This window comes from Mustela lutreola, chromosome 4, assembly GCF_030435805.1.
Source record: "Mustela lutreola isolate mMusLut2 chromosome 4, mMusLut2.pri, whole genome shotgun sequence".
Lineage (NCBI taxonomy): Eukaryota > Metazoa > Chordata > Mammalia > Carnivora > Mustelidae > Mustela > Mustela lutreola.
This window is the reverse complement of record NC_081293.1, coordinates 145,013,550-145,033,457: the sequence shown is the minus strand read 5'-3', so window position 1 is coordinate 145,033,457 and position 19,908 is coordinate 145,013,550. Positions and strand designations below refer to the sequence as shown.

At 35.0% G+C, this 19,908-nt stretch overlaps 1 protein-coding gene across 1 annotated transcript in view; it reads right to left on the bottom strand.

Annotated features, from left to right (window-relative positions):
• Positions 1-1,773: 1,773 nt before the first annotated feature.
• AHR (aryl hydrocarbon receptor) overlaps positions 1,774-19,908 on the bottom strand; it is a 49,127-nt gene continuing 30,992 nt past the window's right edge. Inside the window, exons 4-11 of the mRNA XM_059171287.1 lie at positions 19,402-19,491; positions 16,995-17,118; positions 16,177-16,307; positions 14,589-14,791; positions 13,756-13,865; positions 12,972-13,113; positions 5,168-6,404; positions 1,774-2,627 (exon numbers count right to left, since the gene is read on the bottom strand). Coding sequence (XP_059027270.1) covers positions 2,481-2,627; positions 5,168-6,404; positions 12,972-13,113; positions 13,756-13,865; positions 14,589-14,791; positions 16,177-16,307; positions 16,995-17,118; positions 19,402-19,491 — 2,184 coding nt within the window. The 3' untranslated portion in view covers positions 1,774-2,480. The remainder of the gene's footprint in view (positions 2,628-5,167; positions 6,405-12,971; positions 13,114-13,755; positions 13,866-14,588; positions 14,792-16,176; positions 16,308-16,994; positions 17,119-19,401; positions 19,492-19,908) is intronic.

Sequence of the window (19,908 nt, the reverse complement as noted above, 5' to 3'; positions counted from 1 at the left end):
ACATAGTTAGAATACTCTAACTAAACATGCTCATTTCCTCTATATGGACCAGAAAGAATTTACATTAAAGCATATTATTTATACTTAGTGATTATTTTATTACCATATATTATTGTATACAATTTTGTTTAATAAGGATGTTATAAATCATATTTTAAACAAAAACGTATGCATGGCATAGGTAAGCAGTAACATTTTGAAGAAAAGAGAAAAGCTGTGAAAACATCTACATAGAACTTGGTAATACTGAGAAAGGAGTTGGTGCATGGTAATGATTGAAAGCTTCCTAATACACTGGAACACTGACAAATCTTGAGATACTGTAAGAACAACCTGGTATTGGAGAAATTCAAGTTAGACACATCCATATCCTCCGAAGTGCACATCATATAGAAACAAATCCCTCGTTAGAGCGGGTACACACAGAGCATCCTTTGTTTGGCACTTAGCAATATAGACAAAAGTGTACTTGGTTTAATGTGATTTTATTAGATACATTTTAGTCATTTTATATGATAAAAATATACACTATTGCTTTAAATTTTTTAACTGTATAAGTGCATAACTGTTATTCTATTCACAATTTAAAATCCTATTTTTCTGCTAAATAATTCAACCAATAACATGTGGAAAAGACTAACAGAAATGGTTACATGAAGACTCTTAATGAAAGGCTTAAATGTAAAAAAAAATATGGAATATTAATGCAGACCCTGGTCTAAATCTTTAATGATACCTCATGCTGAGAACAAATTATGAAATGTTTTAGATAATTTTGGTTTTTTTTTAACATTTAAATTGATTTTACAGATTGAAAATTTTCTCCATTGAGAATGATATTTGCAGTGAAAATTTTGACCAAAGATGCACAGAACTGACATATTTCATCTGAAGCCACTTTTATATACATTAATTTACTAAAAATGAAAAATATTGTATTTTAATACTATATCTCAGCTTGAGATTCCGTAATGTTTTTATATTATACATGCAATCTGTGTCTGCCCTTCAGGTGTCACATTTAAATAAAAGGGTATTTAAAAAAAAAAATAACCTGAGGACGGTAAATTTAGTAGGGTGATTAATTTGCCTTACTAATAATAAAGGTCATTATATCATGTAAACAACATGTTTGAAGTTTAGACAACTGCATGGTTGTCTTAATACCAAAGTAAAATTCATTATATGATTTCTTAAAAAGACACACCAAGAAAATATGTAAGACCCAAATTAGGTACATATATATGGTATAGACTTTTTAAATGAATGACTGAAAATATTTTACAAATAATTTTGTTCATTATAAACTATAAATGCACCATTCATTTCACTCATAACAATACTTTGCATCAAACATTGCTATATTCAATCTTAACACTCCTCAAATATGAGAAAAACAGTTTCCACTGTACTAAGAAGTGAAATTTATAAAGTCAATATACTATACTTTAAAGCTCATTCTAGATCTATAATAGTTTTTAAAGAATTTATACACATTGAAATGGGGATTAATTAAAGAGCTAGAAATAAAGCTACCTCTCCCCATTGCAAGTTAATAAACACCGTTGCATTCAAGCAGATTTTCCACATTGCAACATTCAATGATCATGGAGATTTGAGTAAAGGTAAACGGTAGTATATCTCTTTCATCTGAAAACACTGCTGAAATTTTAGTGCTGCAGTCTTAATGTTTATAATTCGGAAACACATTTGACTTCCAAAATTTTTCAACATAAGGCACAGAGCAACCTTTAGAGTCTAGAAGCAACTAGATTATAAAATAAATACCTTTTTAATCATTATTTGCCCTTTTCCTGAAGAAAGTGGGTGAGTAGTGCAGTTAAAACATGCTTGGAATAATAAAAATGACTGAATTTAAGAAATACAAATAATATTTGTGTGCAGAATGTTATTTAAAAAAGTATATTTTCTATCAAATATACATCCTACAGTGTTACAGGTATAAAAAACTGTGAGGCACTTACATTAACAATGAAGGAGGGAAGCACTGAGATTATCTTTTATAACAGCACCAAACCACTTACTTTAATATCTGAGATACAAGCCAAAGCTAAAGATAAAAGGAAAGAGTTTAATTTTGTATTTGGTGTATTGACAACTTAGAAGTTGAAAACTCAGAAATTTGTCAGGAGAAAAAGATGAAATACTTTTTAAAGAGTGTCCTCAAGTTCCCCTATGTAAGTTTTATATATTCTCTGGTACTCTGAACCACGTGACATAGAGATGGAATCTCAGCCTCTGTGGCAGCATACTTTCTATTTTAATGACTATAGGATATGTATTTTCGATAATTTTTTTTAACTCTTAAAAACATTGAAGGTTGATTTGGAGAAAGAGCATGAACAACACACAACAATGCCTCCATGTAAACTTGCTGATGACCAACTCTGACAGTTTTATTATTCTGTAATCTTCTGCAAACTCCTCCAAAAACCAAGGTGCTTAAAATGGACTTGCAATTACAGGAATCCACTGGATGTCAAATCAGGGAAAGGTCTGGCTTGTGATGGGTGATGAAGGGGCTGAAGATGTGTGGGAGTCTGAGTGTTGTTCATATTACTTAATTCAGCTGGGTAGGTTTCACTTAAAACTCCTCCATTCTGAAACTGTAAAACAAAAATAGCAGTACAATCAATTAGACTAGATCTTTAAAGCATCTTAAGCTACTAAATGGTACAGTGAAATGCATTTTTAAAATAATTGCCTTGCATAGTTAAACTTCAAATTCTTTACCGTTGCTACATTTTAAGTCATTCAGTGAAGACCAACCGAGCCCATACTATGTGTTACATTTATAACCTTTGGCTTCTCCATTAGATGGTACAGATGTGTGATACACTGGTCTCAGCGCAGATGTGGCATTCCATACATTAGAAGACTATTTGATGAACAAACTGACTTTGGTTTGGATAGGAACTGATGGATCAGAGAATACCAGTTATGACTCACAGTTATATTTTTCTGATATAAATAGGTTTGCTTTACCCAGCTTTCATCATAGTCAAGTTCTGGGTACCAATAAATGAACTGCATTCAAAATTAAGGAACTAGGACTTTCCCGTTAAGAGGTCAGCTCTGATGGAGATGTCTTAATATTCTTAAAATACTATAGAAAGGGGTAGGATTTCTGAAACCAATTTTTTGTTACATGCTTTTAACAAATACTATTAAAATGGTCCTAATTACAGATTAAGTTACCAAATAAAATTTGCGCTCTCATCCTCTTACAATAAAATTAGTCTAATTAGTCTGTAATGCTCTTGGGGGAGAGTTCAGCAGGGCTATATAGATTCTAGAACCTTTGTATTCTAGAACATCATGAAAGTTGTGGAAACTTTCAAATAGGTTGAAATCGTACCTTCAGTTGCTTCAGATAAAGCCTATGTAACATTAGGCTTGATGTTAACATTAGACTTAAAATGTCCTCCAGAACATATATTAAATATACAGTAAAAGTCCCATTGTCTAGGTCTTCAATGAATGGTAGCCATGTGGCGTCTTCAAATGGAAGCCACTACTGTTCAGAGAATGGTAAGCTTTGAATGAATGACACTTATCAGTCATAACATGATGCATGTCAGCAATTCTCTTTAAATTGTTGTCATAAGAAGTGCTGTCCAATAGAAACATAATGTGAACAACATAGGGAAGTTTAAAACTTTCTACAGGTCCAGAGATTTCCTATTATCTTACTATTCATCAAGAAGTAATACAAAGTAGAGGGAGAAAATGAAGAACCCGTGGTAATGAAATTTTAAACTATGATTAACTAAAAAATTAAACTCAATGATCAGGTTGTCAACAGTTTACTCCAGTTACCCACCTATGCCACATCACAGCAAGGTTGTGAGGTAGACTGTAACCAAAAACTAAATTTTGAGGTAATTGAAGGATGTTGGGAAGGAGGATATACTGGACATATATCAAAGGGAAAACTTCCACTGCTGTTTCCTACTACAAAGCTCATCTACAGACCAAATGTCTGAAAGATGTCATAAAAAAATGATTACAAATATGAACTTGAATCTTTGTTGCTAATCTATAACTTTAATACATAGTAAATAGAGACCAGTGAATTTGGAACAGGATTTTCTTCAGAAGCCTACTTAATTAAACTTTAAAATGAACTAAATATTTTCTAACGGAAAAGCATGAATGTAAACCTACATTCCCAGGGAGCCATAGGGAGCAGCTATCATCATTGTTAACTTTTTTTTTTAAGTGATTAAAGTGTGATTGCTGGTAGAGTTTAATGACACTTTGAAAAAAATACAGGGGTGTCTGGGTGGCTCAGTGGAGTATGTAACTCTTGATCTTGGGGTTGTTTGAGTTCAAGCCCCAGGCTGAGTATAGAGTTTACTTAAAAAAAATAAGTAAAAATTTAAAAAATAAAATGAAAATACAGTTTCAAGTTTGACCACATAAGAGAAAACCAATGAGTTAAGCTTTTTAAAAAAATGTCAGAAGAAAACATTCCATCTTAAAGGATAAACTGAGGGTCTGGCAGATAACATAAGCATACTGCCAGAGAATACTGAGGAAATGAGCACTGAATTCAGGGATCAGCAAGGACAAAAGCATTTGAAGAAAGCACAACTATACTGATGATAGCCCATTTAAAAAGATTGAGCTTAATTTTTTTTTTTTTTTTTTTTTTGAGAGAGGGTATGAGTGTAAGGGGGTGGGGAGGGGCAGAGGGAGAGAAAGCATCTTAAGCACGCGTACACCCAGTATGGAGTGTAACTCCGGGCTCAATCTCGTGACCCTGAGATCATGATCTGAGTCAAGATCAAGAGCTGAGTCACCCAGGTGCCCCTAAAAAAATTACTTTAAAAAATGCAAATATATATTTGAACTCTGAATTTTTAAAGGACATATAGTTAAAAAGAAGAAAAAGAAACACAAGGATCCTAAACAAAAACTTTTCACTAACTTCACCTGGTAACTTATGGACACATTCATGTTGCCTTAGCCCTTGACTTGTTTTTCCTTTACAATTTGGGTTTAAAAAAATCTATTAGTATTAGTAACATAGCAATACTGGAAAAGTCCTGGCTTATAAAAAAGTAGTCACAGACATAAAACGTATTTCTAATGTGAGAAGAATCCCAGAAAGAGTTTATTCAGAATCTGCTAAAACCCTTACCTTGTTTAAAAATGCCTGTGGAGCCGGCATTGCTGGGTTGTACGGCATGTGAGCCCCATGGCTGGGCTGCGGTTCTGGCTGGCACTGGTACATGGACATGGCCCCGGCATAACAGGACCGAGGACTTACTACGGTTGACTCTGGATTTAGTCCATGTGTTTGATTTTCAGGAACTTGTAAACATGTGACAAGATCTTCTAAATTAGTAGTAGGGTATGGGGATGGGTCAAAGTTCCCTATGGGGAAGTCTAACTGTGTCCCCTTGGAATGCTGTGGTAACACAGACTGATGACAGGGAATCAAGTTCTGTGTGTATGGCCCAGGATCGATCTCCGGTTTGTAGGGAAACTCGTGACTGGTCCCAGTTAAGTCCGGAAAGACATTGTACTGTTGTAGATCTTGCTGAGGACAACTCAAAGGTACGGGCGGGTTAGAGCTCCATTGGGTAAACATGCTGTTCACTTGCATGTGCTTCATTTTCTGACAGAGTTGCTGCTGCTGCTCCACTGCTCTGTGGCTTTGGTGGGGCTGGAGCTGCTGTTCCAGCCGCAGGTGCTCTTGTACCATACAGCTCGAGTTCAGTGCCCCGGACTGCTGCTGCTGGTAATCCGAGCACCCAAAGGTAGGCTTATTTAAAGAATCCTGGACATATGTCAGGATTTCATCTGTTAAGTCTATATCTCTGAAGTCATCCTCAACCGACAAGTCACTTCTGAAAAATTCCTCATTCTGTTGCATGTGTTTGATATCTTCAAAATCAATGCCTAGCTGTTTCATAATGCTGTACAAGTCACTATTTCTGTTGTCTGGAAAGAGCCCTGACTGACCTCCAGAGAGTGTTGGGTTCATTTCTTGAGAATGACCTATTTCCTCATGTTTCAGGATACTATCCCTTCCCATTGGTGTGACAGTGTCTTGCCAATTACTGCATATGTTCACAGGTTCATTAAAAAGATTTCGTTCAAACGGTGTGCTACTTGAGGCAGGATAGAGATAAATGGACTCATCCTGTTGCATGATGGCAGCCAGGAGGGAACTGGGATTGAGAGAATCCTTACTGAGAGTTGATTTGGTAGCAGAATCTCTGCCACTTGTACCATTTTTAGTCCTTATTGGTAAGGGATCCATCATAGGAGGGAAAGCGCTGGTTATCTCATATAACACAGCTTCTCCAGTAGTAAACATAAAAGGGAACTTCGTATTTCGCTTTCGTAAATGTTCTGTTCCTTCTTCCTCTCTAAAATTGGGTATAAAGAAATTGGTATATATTAGGAAGAGTTTTTAACATAAAAAATTTAAAAGAAAAACAGCAAGCAAAACCCACTCTAATTGAGTTTGCTAGTAGGGAGCATGAACTTAATATTGACATATATTTTTCCTAATGACCAGTGTTATAAAACTTTTTAGACAAATTGAAGTGATTTAGAATTTGCCCCAAAACTTAGTACAGTCATTATTTCCACACTCAAGTGTTCGTCCCTGACATCCTGCAGAAAAAAATTAATTGAATGGAATAAAGATCCAAATATAAAAACAAACTAAGAATTAACCATCCTGGCCAGCATGCCCCCTGTATAGAGCAACCCAGGATTCTGCGCCCACTACAGCAGCAGTCACTCCATGGAAGGTGCCAGAGACCTGCAATCTACACTGGAGAGGTTCCTACAGGTTACTCCATGACTGGGAGAGGAGCTGTTTTACCTAATTAGAAAGTCAAAAATGAGAAAGCAGAGGAATATGCTCCAAATAAAAGAGTAGGGCAAGGACGCCTGGGTGGCTCAGTGGGTTAAGCCGCTGCCTTCGGCTCAGGTCATGATCTCAGGGTCCTGGGATCGAGTCCTACATCGGGCTCTCTTCTCAGCAGGGGGCCTGCTTCCCTTCCTCTCTCTCTGTGATCTCTTCCCTTCCTCTCTCCTACTGTGATCTCTCTCTGTCAAATAAATAAATAAAATCTTTAAAAAAAATAAAAATAAAAAAAGAGTAGGGCAAAAGCAGTAACAAACTAAATAGTCTGCTAAAGACTTCAAGGTGATTGGGAGAATGGACGAACTCAGTGAGAAGTTCAACAAAGAGATAAGAGTAGACTACAATAACTAAAATGAAAAATAGACGAGATCAGCAACACAGTAGGAGATGCAAAAGAATAGATCACTGGCCTGGAAGACAGGGCAATGGAAAGCACCCAAGTCGAACAGCAAAAAGAAAAAGAAGATGAGTTAAGGGCATTCTGTGACCACATCAAGCACACAAATGTTCACAGTATAGGGATCCCAGTAGAAGAGAAAGAGGAAAGGGGCAGAGAACATATGTAAAGAAATAATAGCTGAAAAATTCCTTAAGCTGGGGAAGGAAACAGCATCAAGGACAGTCTCAAAAACAATAAGCCCAAGGAGCTCCACACCAAGCCCTATCAAAGTTAAAAGCAGCAAGAGTAGCAGCAGCTACTTATATACAAAGGAAACCCCATAAAGGCTGTCAGCCGCTTTTTCAGCACAAATTATGCAGAAGGGAGCATCATGGGATATTCAAAATGCTAAAAAGAAAAAAAACCTATAAGCAAGAATACCCAACAAGGTTATCACTCATAATTGAAGAAGAGAGGAAGAATTTCCCAAACAAAAGAGAATTCATCATGACTAAGCAAGTCTTACAAGAAATGTGAAAGGGAGTGCTTTAAGCAAAAAAGAATAAAGCATAACAGAAGACAATTTTGCAAGGAAAAAATTTCACTGAGAAACCTATAGTAGAGGTTGATCAATCAATCATTTGTAAATTATTGATTTAACCTTATGATTGTTAAAAGACAAAAGTGGTAAAATCAATTATCTATAAAATTGGGAATTGCAAAAGATGGAAGAATGGGAGGGGTAGTACAAACAGTGCTTATATGACATGTTCCAACTTCATATAGACTGGTATATACTTGAGGTGTTATATGTGAATCTGAAGGTCCCCACAAACTAAAAATGTATATTAGATACATACACTTGTATTCCTTTCTCTTTTTTCGTGTGTAACACTAAAAAAAGGTATCAATCACAAGGGAAGAGAGCAAGAAAATAAGGAAGAGGGCACAACTACAGAAACAATAAGAAAAAAAAAATGAACAAATGGCAATAAGTACATCTCTATTGATTACAGAATGGCCTAAATGCTCCATTCAAAAGATTGGTGAATGAAGGGATTAAAAAAAAATCCTTTAATATGCTGCCCACAAGAGATTAGCTTCAGACCTAAACGCAAAGTCAGACTAAAAGTGAAGGGATGGAAAAAAAAAATACCCCATGCAAATGAAAGGGAAAAAGGGGGCATGGGTAACAATACTTATCAGACAAAATAGATTTTAAAACAAAGACTAGAGCAAGACATAAGGGCATTATATAATGATAAAGGGACCAATCTAAAGAAAAGATACAATAACTAATCATCTATGTACCTAGCATAAGAGCACTAAAATATATAAAGTAAACATTAACCTAAAAGGAGAAATTGTAATAATAAAATAGCAGTGGGGCTTTAGCAATGTACTTACATCAATGGATAGATCATTAGGGCAGAAAAATCAATGAGGAAACTCTGGCTTTGTATGATACCTTAGAACAGATGGACTTCTTGTATACACACAGCATTCCATCCAAAAGAAGCAAAACACACACATGAAACTTTCTCCAAGTTCATGTTAGGTCACAAAGGAGACTCAATAAATTTAAGACAGAAACCAAGCATATTGTTTTTACGAATCTAGAAATCAGTTATAAGGGAAAAGACTAGAAAATCACAAACACATGGAGGCTAAACACCATTCTATTAAACAACCAGTGGGTCAACCAAGAAAACAAAAGGAAAAAGGAAATTATCTACAGACAAATGAAAATGGAAACACAATGGGACATAGCAAAATAGTTCTAAGAAGATTATGCCAATATAGGCCTAGTTCAAGAAAACCTTTCACTTAAAGCAACTAGAAAAAGAAAAGATGAAACCCAAGTTAGTAGAAGGAAGGAAATTAATAAAGATCAGAGGAGACATAAATGAAATAGAGATTATAAAAATAATAAAAAGGATTATTGAAACCAAGAGCTGGTTCTCTGAAAAGATAAAATTGATAAGTGTTTAGCCAGGAACAAGAAAAAACAAAACAAAACCAAATCAGAAATAAACAGCAGACATTACAGAAATAAAAGTAACTGCAGGCAATAGAGAAATACATATGATTATAAGAGGCTAGTAGAAGAAATTAGAAAACAAAAGCAAAAATGAACAATTTGGACTATACCAAAACAAAACAAAACAAACCTTGTGCACTGTGAAGAAAACCACCAACAAAAGGAAAAGGCAGCCTACTGAATTTGAGACAATACCTACAAATGATATATCCAATAAGGAGTTAATATCCAAAATACATAAAGAATTTGTGCAACTCAGCATCAAAAACAATCTAATTAAAAAGAGGAGGTGAAGAGACATTTTTCTAAGGAAAACCTACAGATGGCTAACAGACACATGAAAAGATTATCAGCATAACATCATCAGGGAGATGCAAATCAAAACTACCATGCTGTATCACCTCACATCTGTCAGAATGGCTAAAATCAGCAATACCAGAAGTAACAAGTGTTGACGATGTGGAGAAAAGGGAACCCTTGTGTACTGTTGATGGGACTGTAAATTGGTACAGCCACTGTGGAAAAACAGTGTGGAGGTTCCTCAAAAAATTAAAAACAGAAATACCATACACTTCAGTAATTCCACTGCTGGGTATTTACCGAAAGAAAATGAAAACACTAATTTGAAAAGATAAATGCACCCCTATGTTTGCTGCGGGATTATTGATCATAACTGAATAATGGAAGCAACCTAGTGTGCATCACTACATGAAAGGACACAGAAGATATGGTATCTTCTTAAAAAAGCTCGGCCTTAAAAAAGAATGAAATCTTGCCATTTGTGAAAACAGGGGTGGACCTAGAGGAAATTATGCTAAATGAAATAAGCCAGAGAAAGATAAATACATGATTTCACTTATGTGGAGTCTAGAAAACAAAATTAACACATACAGACACATACAGTCTCAAATACAGAGAATAAACTGGTCGTTGTCAGAAGGAAAGAGGTAGGAGGATGGGTGAAACAGATGAATGGGATTAAGAGGTATAAACTCCCAGGTATAATAAATCATGGGGATGAAAAGTACAACATGGGGAATACGGTCAATAATACTGTAATAACTTTATATGCTGTCAGGTGGTAAGTACACTTACAGTGAGAATTGCACAGTGTATAACATTGTTGAATCACTATGTTGTACACCTGAAACTAACCTAACATTGCATGTTAATTATACTTAAATTTTTAGAAATCTGAGAGGGCAGAGTCATATCTAAGTAAAAAACTTAATAGGCTCTCTAAAGGAAAACAGTGGTATAATTGACCTAAAAATTAAAAATCTTGCATAGCAAAAGAATTCATAAATCAAGTTCAATGCATGGAGAAAATATGTCATATTTATAATTTCATATATTTATACTATAGTGTGTGTATAAATATACACAATTTAATATCCATATTATTAAGTAAACAGCTCCAATGACATCCAAGAGAGAGCCAAACAAACCAGTACAAAACAGGCAAATGACTGGAACTGAAAATTCATGGAAGGAAAATGCCCTAGAAAGAGATAAAAAGACGTCCTGCCTCATTAGTAATGAGATAATGCAACAAATAACTACTTAATAACTAACAGAACAAGCAAATACAAAACTCAAATAATAAAAATATGAACAGCATAAACTAGAGCACTGACATATGAAGAACACCATACATGCAACAGAACATACATTCTTAATGAAAGCACATGGGATTTTTACCAACAATGACCATATGTTAGATCATAAATAAGCTACCACAGAATTCAAGGAAATGAAATCAGAGAATGTTGTCTAACTTCAGTGAAATTGGCCTAAAATTTAGTAACAAAAAGACTAGAAAATCCCCAACGTATAAAGTACATACCACTCTATATTTCTAAACAAATCATGAATGGAAAAAACATGACCTATCAAAACATTAAGACAATAGTTGAAGTTGTACTTAAAGGGAAATCAATACCTTAAAGAAAAGGTTGGAAAAATAGCAAATTATACTCAAAGAGAGAAGGAAGGAAATAAGAAGAAGACCTAACTGATGTAGAAAACAAACATAAAATAGGAAAAATCAACAAATTTGGATCCTTGAGAAGACTAAAAACAATGGCCTTCTAGCAATATTAAGAGAGAAAGCACAAATTTCTAGTATCAGGAAATGTTTCCTAATCACTATAGGTCTTAACTAAAAAGAAAACAGAGTACAAAAGAGAAAAATCATTATCATGACAATGAATCCAGAGGAAGTATTTGACAAAATTCAATACCCTTTCATGATGATAATATTTAGTAAACTTGAGAGAAGGAAAACTTTTAAATTAAAAAAATGTATGTATGTCTAAATAGCAAAAGGAAACATTGCCACACACATCATCCTCAACAGTAAAATATTAAAGGGTTTCTCTCTTAGGCTTGGAAGAAGACAAAAATGAAACCTGGAATCATTATTTCTTTTACATTTTACTAAGGGCCTAACCATTGCAATAAAGGAATTTTAAGAAATAACAAATGTCTGAAGATTAAAAAGAAAGAAATTACATACATAGTATGTGTTAGAAAATCTGGAATAATCCAGACAAATTAGGAGAAAAAAGTGGATTTTACGAAGGTCACTGAATACAAGCCAATATTTTAAAAAATCAACAATTAGGAATTGTTATACACATAGAGCATTTAGAAATTTAGAATACTATCACAAGAGACCAAATATCTAGAAGTAAAATTAAGAAAAATATGGAAGACTCGGGTAGGAAAAATACAACCCATTATTGAAACAAAGATAGGTACATACTCATGTGCCCATATGCCTATATACATACATCCATTCACCATCTTCACAGGTTGGAAAAATACTGTAACACTGTTAACTCTCCCAAAATAAGCTATAGTTTCAATGTAATTCCATTCAAAATCTCAACAGATACTCTGGTGACAAGTGTCAACTGATTTCTAAAATATGTATGGAAATAAAAAGGATAAAGAACAGAGAAGACAATCTTGAAGGAGAACAATCAAAAATCCTCAACAAACATGATGGAGAGCATACACTGAGAGATCAAGATTTACTATAAAGGCAGAGCAATGAAAACCATGTGCTGCTGGTGTGAAAAAAGATAACTAGGCTCCTGGAACCCAGAAACAGAACCACAGACAGAATCCCCTAATTAAAATACAGTACAGCAGGGAAAAGATGGCCTTTTCAAAAAAACTTATCAATGTTGATACTTACCTCAAGGAAATACAAACATCAGCTCTCTAGAGTGGAGAAAATATTTGCAATATGGTATTTGACAAAACACTCAATTTACATAATATGTAAGAAACTCAGAAACTAGTTTGCTTAGAAAGCATATAGTAGACACAACATTCTTTATTTCTCACTTGGCACTACCTTTTTGTCCTTCTTTCATAGAGTAAAACCCTAGAGTTTTCATTGTTTATTTCTATAATTCTATATATTTAGTTGTTCAGTAAAGTTTGTCAATTCTATCTTGTCAATGTCCTTCATTATGCCTTCTTTCTATACAGATTATCTTTTCAGTTTTTACTTGCTAGAAAATTCTCATAGAATTTATTTGGAAGTTTACATGTAAGAGAATTTATAAACCAAAGTATTATTAAAAATAAAATGAAGATGTGAAACATTCTGTCTGCATACTTACGTTAGAGGTCTCTGAGTTGCAATGATATAATCCGGTCTTCCATTTTTATACACTAAGCGTGCATTAGACTGAACCCAGGCCCATCGATTATCTTTGGTAAGAAGTCTGAATACTATCATGCCACTCTCTCCAGTCTTAATCACTAAAATCAAATACAAAAATTATCAAACCCAAAATCAACATATTAAAGAAAATCTCTGAAGCAAAGCCTCTCTAACATATTTTTGAATATATTTCATTTATCACCAAAGATAAATGTCTTGACAACTTTTAAACATATTAAAATGCATGGAAACAGTTCTTCAGAACTGTTTTTTTCTGTTTCAGACTAAATTTATTATTCAGTAGGTTAAAGGGATGATTAGGTCAGAAAATTGTAACACATGAAACTAGAGAGGGAGAGTATCCAGTTTGGGGAAAATAAAAAGATCAAAATTATTTTCATTTAAAAAGGGAACATTTCTGTCACTGATGCTTTAAAATTGTGTAATAAAATATTAATATATACTAGCAAATTTATAAATTAGTGATACCATTAAAATACTATTAAAATGGAGAAAAACACTGGATAAAATGGTCATTTTCATAGTAGTTAAGCTACTGTATACTCTTGAGTGGCAGATGTACAGCAGTTAATAACGAGTGTAATTCAGATTAATCATAATGGTATGACACTGAGTCTAAGTTTATTCAAATAGTTGCCTGAAACACTGTGTAATACTCTGAAGTATGTACAAGAATGTATGCCAGTCTTCAGGCATGTTTATAAGGAAATACAACTTACTCCGTATATGGTACTCAGCACAATAAAGCATATCAGCAGCATGAATAAATTGGTATCCTGATCCTCTCATGCACAACTCTGCTTCAGTATAGCCTAAAACAAGTTTTCCTCTGTTTAAAAAAAATAGAAGAAATTGGTTATATGCAATTTTCTGCACTATGTTTTCCTTGACATTCAGAATTTTACATTAGCAAGTACAAGGAGTCAATCTCATTCATGTAACTACTTTCTTTTGTTTATGGCTGCTAACTTCAGTTTTAGATGATCTTCTTCTGAATAAAGAAAATGAAAATTAGCATGGCCAAAGATGAATCTAACAGAACAAAGTACGTAGATAAAACAAAATCTTTAATAAAAATGGATAATGCTTATACTCCATTTTGAGGGGCAAAATTTTTAAAACTTATCTGTAATCGCGTATTAGAAGAAAAACAATGACACATTTTTGATATAAGATGAAGGCTACTATCACAGTCCACTTCATAATTTTCTGGAAGTTACTAAACTTCTAGGGCTAAAAATCAAATAAAGTTTGTATGTTTTAAAAATGTAAAGCAAACCAACAGTAAAAGTCATGAGGATACTGAATCTCACCAATATAAGCAAATCATCTCTATGATACAGAAATTGTGATAAGTATTATAAAAAATTGTAAGATGATTGGTGAGCCTGATGAAATTACTTTAAAAGCCTATACTGAGAGAGTAAGAAGGAACAGTTCACATAATAACAAACAAACATTATAAGCTACACTCTGTGTCATACATGCTAAGAGAGATTTACTGCAACAAAATATACATTTAGTGAAATGAAACTGCAAGAGTTCTACTTACTTGGCATCACAAGCAGTGGGCGTAAAGTCTAGTTTGTGTTTGGTTCTAAAGATGAAATTTTTGGTCCGAATCTCAAGGATGGACGGCGGCTGAAGGGGAGTCGCTATTGCGAACAAAGCCAGCTGCGGGGGAAGTAGCGATCCATCTTTCCCTTTCTTGTTCTGTCCATGAAGATACTTTAACCTTCCTTGGAAATTCATTGCCTTAAAAAACCAAAACCAGTTCGTTACTATGAACACTTGAAAACTGCTCATTTCAAAAGGCCCAATCATGGCCATTTCCAGTATTCTTGGTGATTCCGTAGAAGTTCCTGAGGCTGACTAACGCTGTCATAAAAAGACTTTATCCACATGAAACCCATTACAACTATCCCCAAAGGTAGTCTGAACACTATCCTAAAAGGGCCGCCGAGGGAACTGCCACAACAAAATCCCCTGTCATTTTCCAAGCTCACAACCGCCCTGCCCTTTACACTTAGCCCGGTCCCCACACAGTTGGCATTCGGTACGTTGTTCCTCGATGAATGAACGGTGATAAAGTCATCAAGTACACACTAGTTTTCAAAGTCAGATAAGCTATAGTCCAGAGCTCACTGTCTATTTCATAACACATGGTAAACTTTTATGTAGAGCTAAAAATGTAATTTTATTAAAACACTACAATGAATAATAAAAAATCACGCCAAGAATCCAGAACTCTATTGATAGTAAAGGGCACTTTTAGAAGACAGAGGAAACAAAAATAATTTAAATGGGAACATGATCCGTTTAGTTGCTTAAAAATGTATTAACCAGGCTAAGGGATGATTCTTACTCAGTATACGATAGCAAAACAAAGAAGACAAGACCCAGTGCTACAAATTCCATCTGAGAAGATCTATTAACTGATCTAGGAAAACCATCTCCAAGCATAACTGTACTTTTGGGTCAGCCAAATTATCTTCAGAAATAAACACATCACCAAAATCACTTTTTGCTAATGTTTAAGATTTTACTATGGATCTCAAATTCCTGATAATTCACAAAAGTAATATGCATCATGCTTGCAGTTGTCTTCTCCTGTACCCAGTGGAGAGCACTGTCTTAAAGACAAAGACCACTCCCACTGCCAGTGTCCTGCTGCAGCGGTTCAGGCTGCACGCTGGCAGCTCGCACCGTGTGGCGATCCTGCAATCACGAATATGCAACCATTTTTCTAGATGCCAGCTACTGCAGCTGTGTAGAGAAGGCCATGGTGATTTTTCTGTCTGGCAAGGACTAAATCCAAAGAGAGTAAGCACCTGCTGCTAAACAGGGCTACAAACTTCTTGGTCTTCTACAATAAAAAGTCTTAAAAATAGGCAAAATACAAGGTTCTACATTATTTCACTTGTCTTTGTTACTACATCCCCAAAGATTGAGATTTTGAGATATGGAAGACACTAGAAATCTGAAAAAAGTAATCTAAGTTGCTTTCCATTATGAAATTATTTTATAAAGGATTTTTAAAAACCATACTCAAATCTAACCAAAGAAAATGGTTTTAGTTTCCTTTTTCGCTTTCGGAAACTTAATAGTAATTGCCAGTATCATAAGATTTTGTACCTTACCAGAAAACCAGATGAATTGTCCAGCAGACATCTTAGTCGGCACACGAAGCTCCTTTCCATAATGGAAGAGTTTTCTGGAGGAAGCTGGTCTGGGGTATAACAGCCTACTGTTTGTGGCAGGCCATTAGCCTCTGTAGAAATAATACCAACACAAATTTACATGTCATTTTGCTGTATAATCTGTGTTAATTTCTAAACTGGATTCTATTCTGAACACAAAAACGAATGATCACTAATTTTCAGAAGAGTAGCCAATGAAAAGAAACCAAAATGTACGGAGTATCGCTTTTACTGCATAGAACTTTATTCAGTTTTGTTTTTATTTCTATTGTCAACAGTATCCGTATTTTCCAATGCCTTTCATCTTAAGACTTTCAGAGACTTCTAAAAGCATTGTATGTATGGTAGTTATACTTCAATAATAAATTAAAGTAAAAGCATTGCACTGAGAAAAGTTTTTGTATACTTGCACATTCTAGTTTGCTTTTGTATTTGGTCCATTTTACAGACAGAACAATTTATACATACTTGAGTATCAACCTTATACATTTCTTCCAATCTCTCTCAATAGTATAAGTGATTTTTATAAAATATTCTACTCAGAGGGGCGCCTGCATGACTCAGTCCCATTAAGTGGCCGGCTCTTGATTTCGGCTCAGGTCATGGTCTCAGGGTGTGAGAACGAGCCCTGTGACCTCCTGCTCAGCAGGGAGTCTACTCTCTCTTTCTGCTGTCTGCCTCTCCCCCAACTGGCACGCTGTCTCTAAAAAAAATAAATAAATCTTTTAAAACCACCGCACTTTCCTTTGCATTCTTACCATCAATTCTTTGTCCAGAGTCCGTACATGGTGAAGGGTTTAATGTCCAGTGTAGCTGACGCTGAAACTCACCTCGGTCTTCAGTGTGAATAAGTTCATATACGCTCTGATGTATGACATCAGACTAAAGAAAAAAGATACCAGGAAACTTTTTTAAAGCACTGATTAAAACAATGTAGGTTACTAAATTAATTTCAAAATGTAGCTGGATTATTGGGTGCTTGTCAGTGGTGAGGAATGCATATCAAATGGTCACAAAGCTCTCCAGACATCCTGAGGGGAGCAGCCAGAGAGAGGGGAGCACTGTGAGTGGTCAGCCAAAAGTTATCTGCTATCACTTCCCTACATGAATGCTTTTCAGTCAAGTAGGTCACCTCCCTATTCCTTACTTGCAACACATTAACTTCTCATTTTTTATCCATTTATTGATAAAATATATATATTAAAAAATATCTATTTTTAAAATTTAAATTTAATTAGGTAGCATATAGTACATCATTAGTTTCAGATGTAGAGTTCAATAATTCATCACATGCACACAACGTCCAGTGCTCATCACGTGCCCTCCTTAATGTTCATCATCCAGTTAACTCCATCCCTCTACCCACCAACCCTCCGGCAACCCTCCAGAAACCCCTCAGTTTGTTTCCTATGATTAAGAGAGTTTCTCATGGTTTGTCTCCCTCTCTGATGACTTCCCAGTTTTTCCTCCCTTCACTTATGATCCTTTGCACTGTTTCTTATGTGCCATGTATGAGTAAAACACATGATAAATTGTCTTTCCTGATTGACTTATTTCCCATAGCACGATATGCTCAGTTCAAACCATGTCAATGTCAATCTAAGTATTCATTCTTTCTGATGGCTAAGTACTATTCCTTTGTATATATATATATACCACATCTTCTTTATCCATTCATCTGTCAGTGGACATCTGGGCTCTTTCCACCATGTGGCTACTGTGGACATTGCTGCTATAAACATTGGGGTGCATGTGGCCCTTCGGACACTACATTTGTATCTTTGGGGTAAATACCCAGTAGTGCAACTGCTCGGTTGTAGGGCAGCTCTATTTTTAACTTCTTCTAAATCCTATTTCTTTCACAAAACCTTGTCTGAAAATCCAGCCATCTTACACTTCTCTGAAGCTTAGAAGTATTATGTATTTCTTTAACTGTCCTCTAATGATTTTCTTTATATTAAATTTTTACTTCTGGTAGACTCCAGAGAGTGATGGATTATGCCTTGACAAGCTCAAAAACCCTCCTCCCCCTCTTGCCTCTCAGCAAGTCAGGCTTTGTAGCAGGCCAGGTTCCACTATCTATCTAGTTTAGCCATCTAGACTCAAACCTCCCCGTGAACTTAATCTAGCATTAAACCATCTCGATGCCACCCATTACCCAATTGCCAGAGTCCTCATCTAAAACACAGACTGCAGCACCCACATTCCCTTAACAAAAACTCTTGGAGATTTCCACTGTGTATATCACATAGTTTATAAACATAAATCATAGTAGACACTGCTATTTAAACCAGCAGCTTTGGCATGACCTGTGAGCTTGTCAGAAATATAAAATCATAGGTCCCACTCCGACGTACCAAATCAGAATATCTGGAAAGTGAGGCCCAAAGATTTTAGAGTTTTATATGAAGTTCTTCAACTGAGTCTTACACACATTAGAATTTAAAAAATAACTGATATGTAAGAATAGCTAGCATTCAGGTACACTTACAAAAACTGTTCTCAGATTAGATGTTCTTGTCCTTTAAATATAACACATACCTTACCACTCCGTATATGCACCATTTATTCAATAACATTGAACAAACCAAACACGTTCATCTCTTCAAGTTTTCTAGTCTACTGTTTACAGTACTTACATCCTTTCTTTCCTGTTGTTCCCTTTACAACTGTCTACCCATCTGAATCTTACGCTTTCAACTGGTTAGCTTAAATACCACTTCCTTCAGGAAAGCTTCCCTAATCAGCTTAAGTCAGAATGAAAGGTATGAGCCATGATATTTTTACCTGCACCTTTACATATGACCTCACTCATTTCATTGAGGCCACATGCCCTCTGGTATCCATAACCAGTGTGACAGCAAATACTCTCTTGTCTGCCAGCCTTCCCCCGCTGCCCTGCCCATCCAGAGCCTATCTGCCCCTAACATGAAAGTTTCTTATATATATGAAACACAATATCCATGAATCTCATAAATATTTAAGAAAATTATTAATAATATAAAAATTATCAGCTACAAATATATAATTTATTCTATAGCATATTTTAATAGATATTTTATACATACAAATTATCATTTATATCTGTAAAACATATGATACAAAAAAGGAGAGTTAATTTTATGGAAAAAATTTTTTCACATGGCTTGAGAAAAATACGCTTACCTGCTGAAACCCTAAGTAATCTTGTATGGTAGAAGAAGCATAGAAGACCAAAGCATCTGTGGTTACAACCAGCACAAAGCCATTCAGAGCCTACGAGGAAAAAAACTTTAAAATTAGTGATGTGACTAAATAACAATGTTGCTACTCATAAATACTGACTTCAGTTAAGGCTATTATTTTTACTGCTGGAAACTCTTCTCTTCAAAATGGTTAAAATGATTACATCTCATAAACACAGACATACCCATCTACTGTGGAATGAGAGGGATCTATTCATACCTTTTGATTTAGATAAGGAAAAGTGTACAGTTCAACTTCATGCTCAATCACAGTAACTTCAATAAAAAATTGGTTTCTTCTTTCTCCTGCCTTGGATTTTCAGCAGTTCTAAATGTAGTACAGGATGAATGGTCGTGGCACCCACCGGAAACTTAAGTATTTAATAATTAACACCTTCACAATGAAATTGTCTTAAATTTCAGTTGGCAATAACAATTACACTCATTT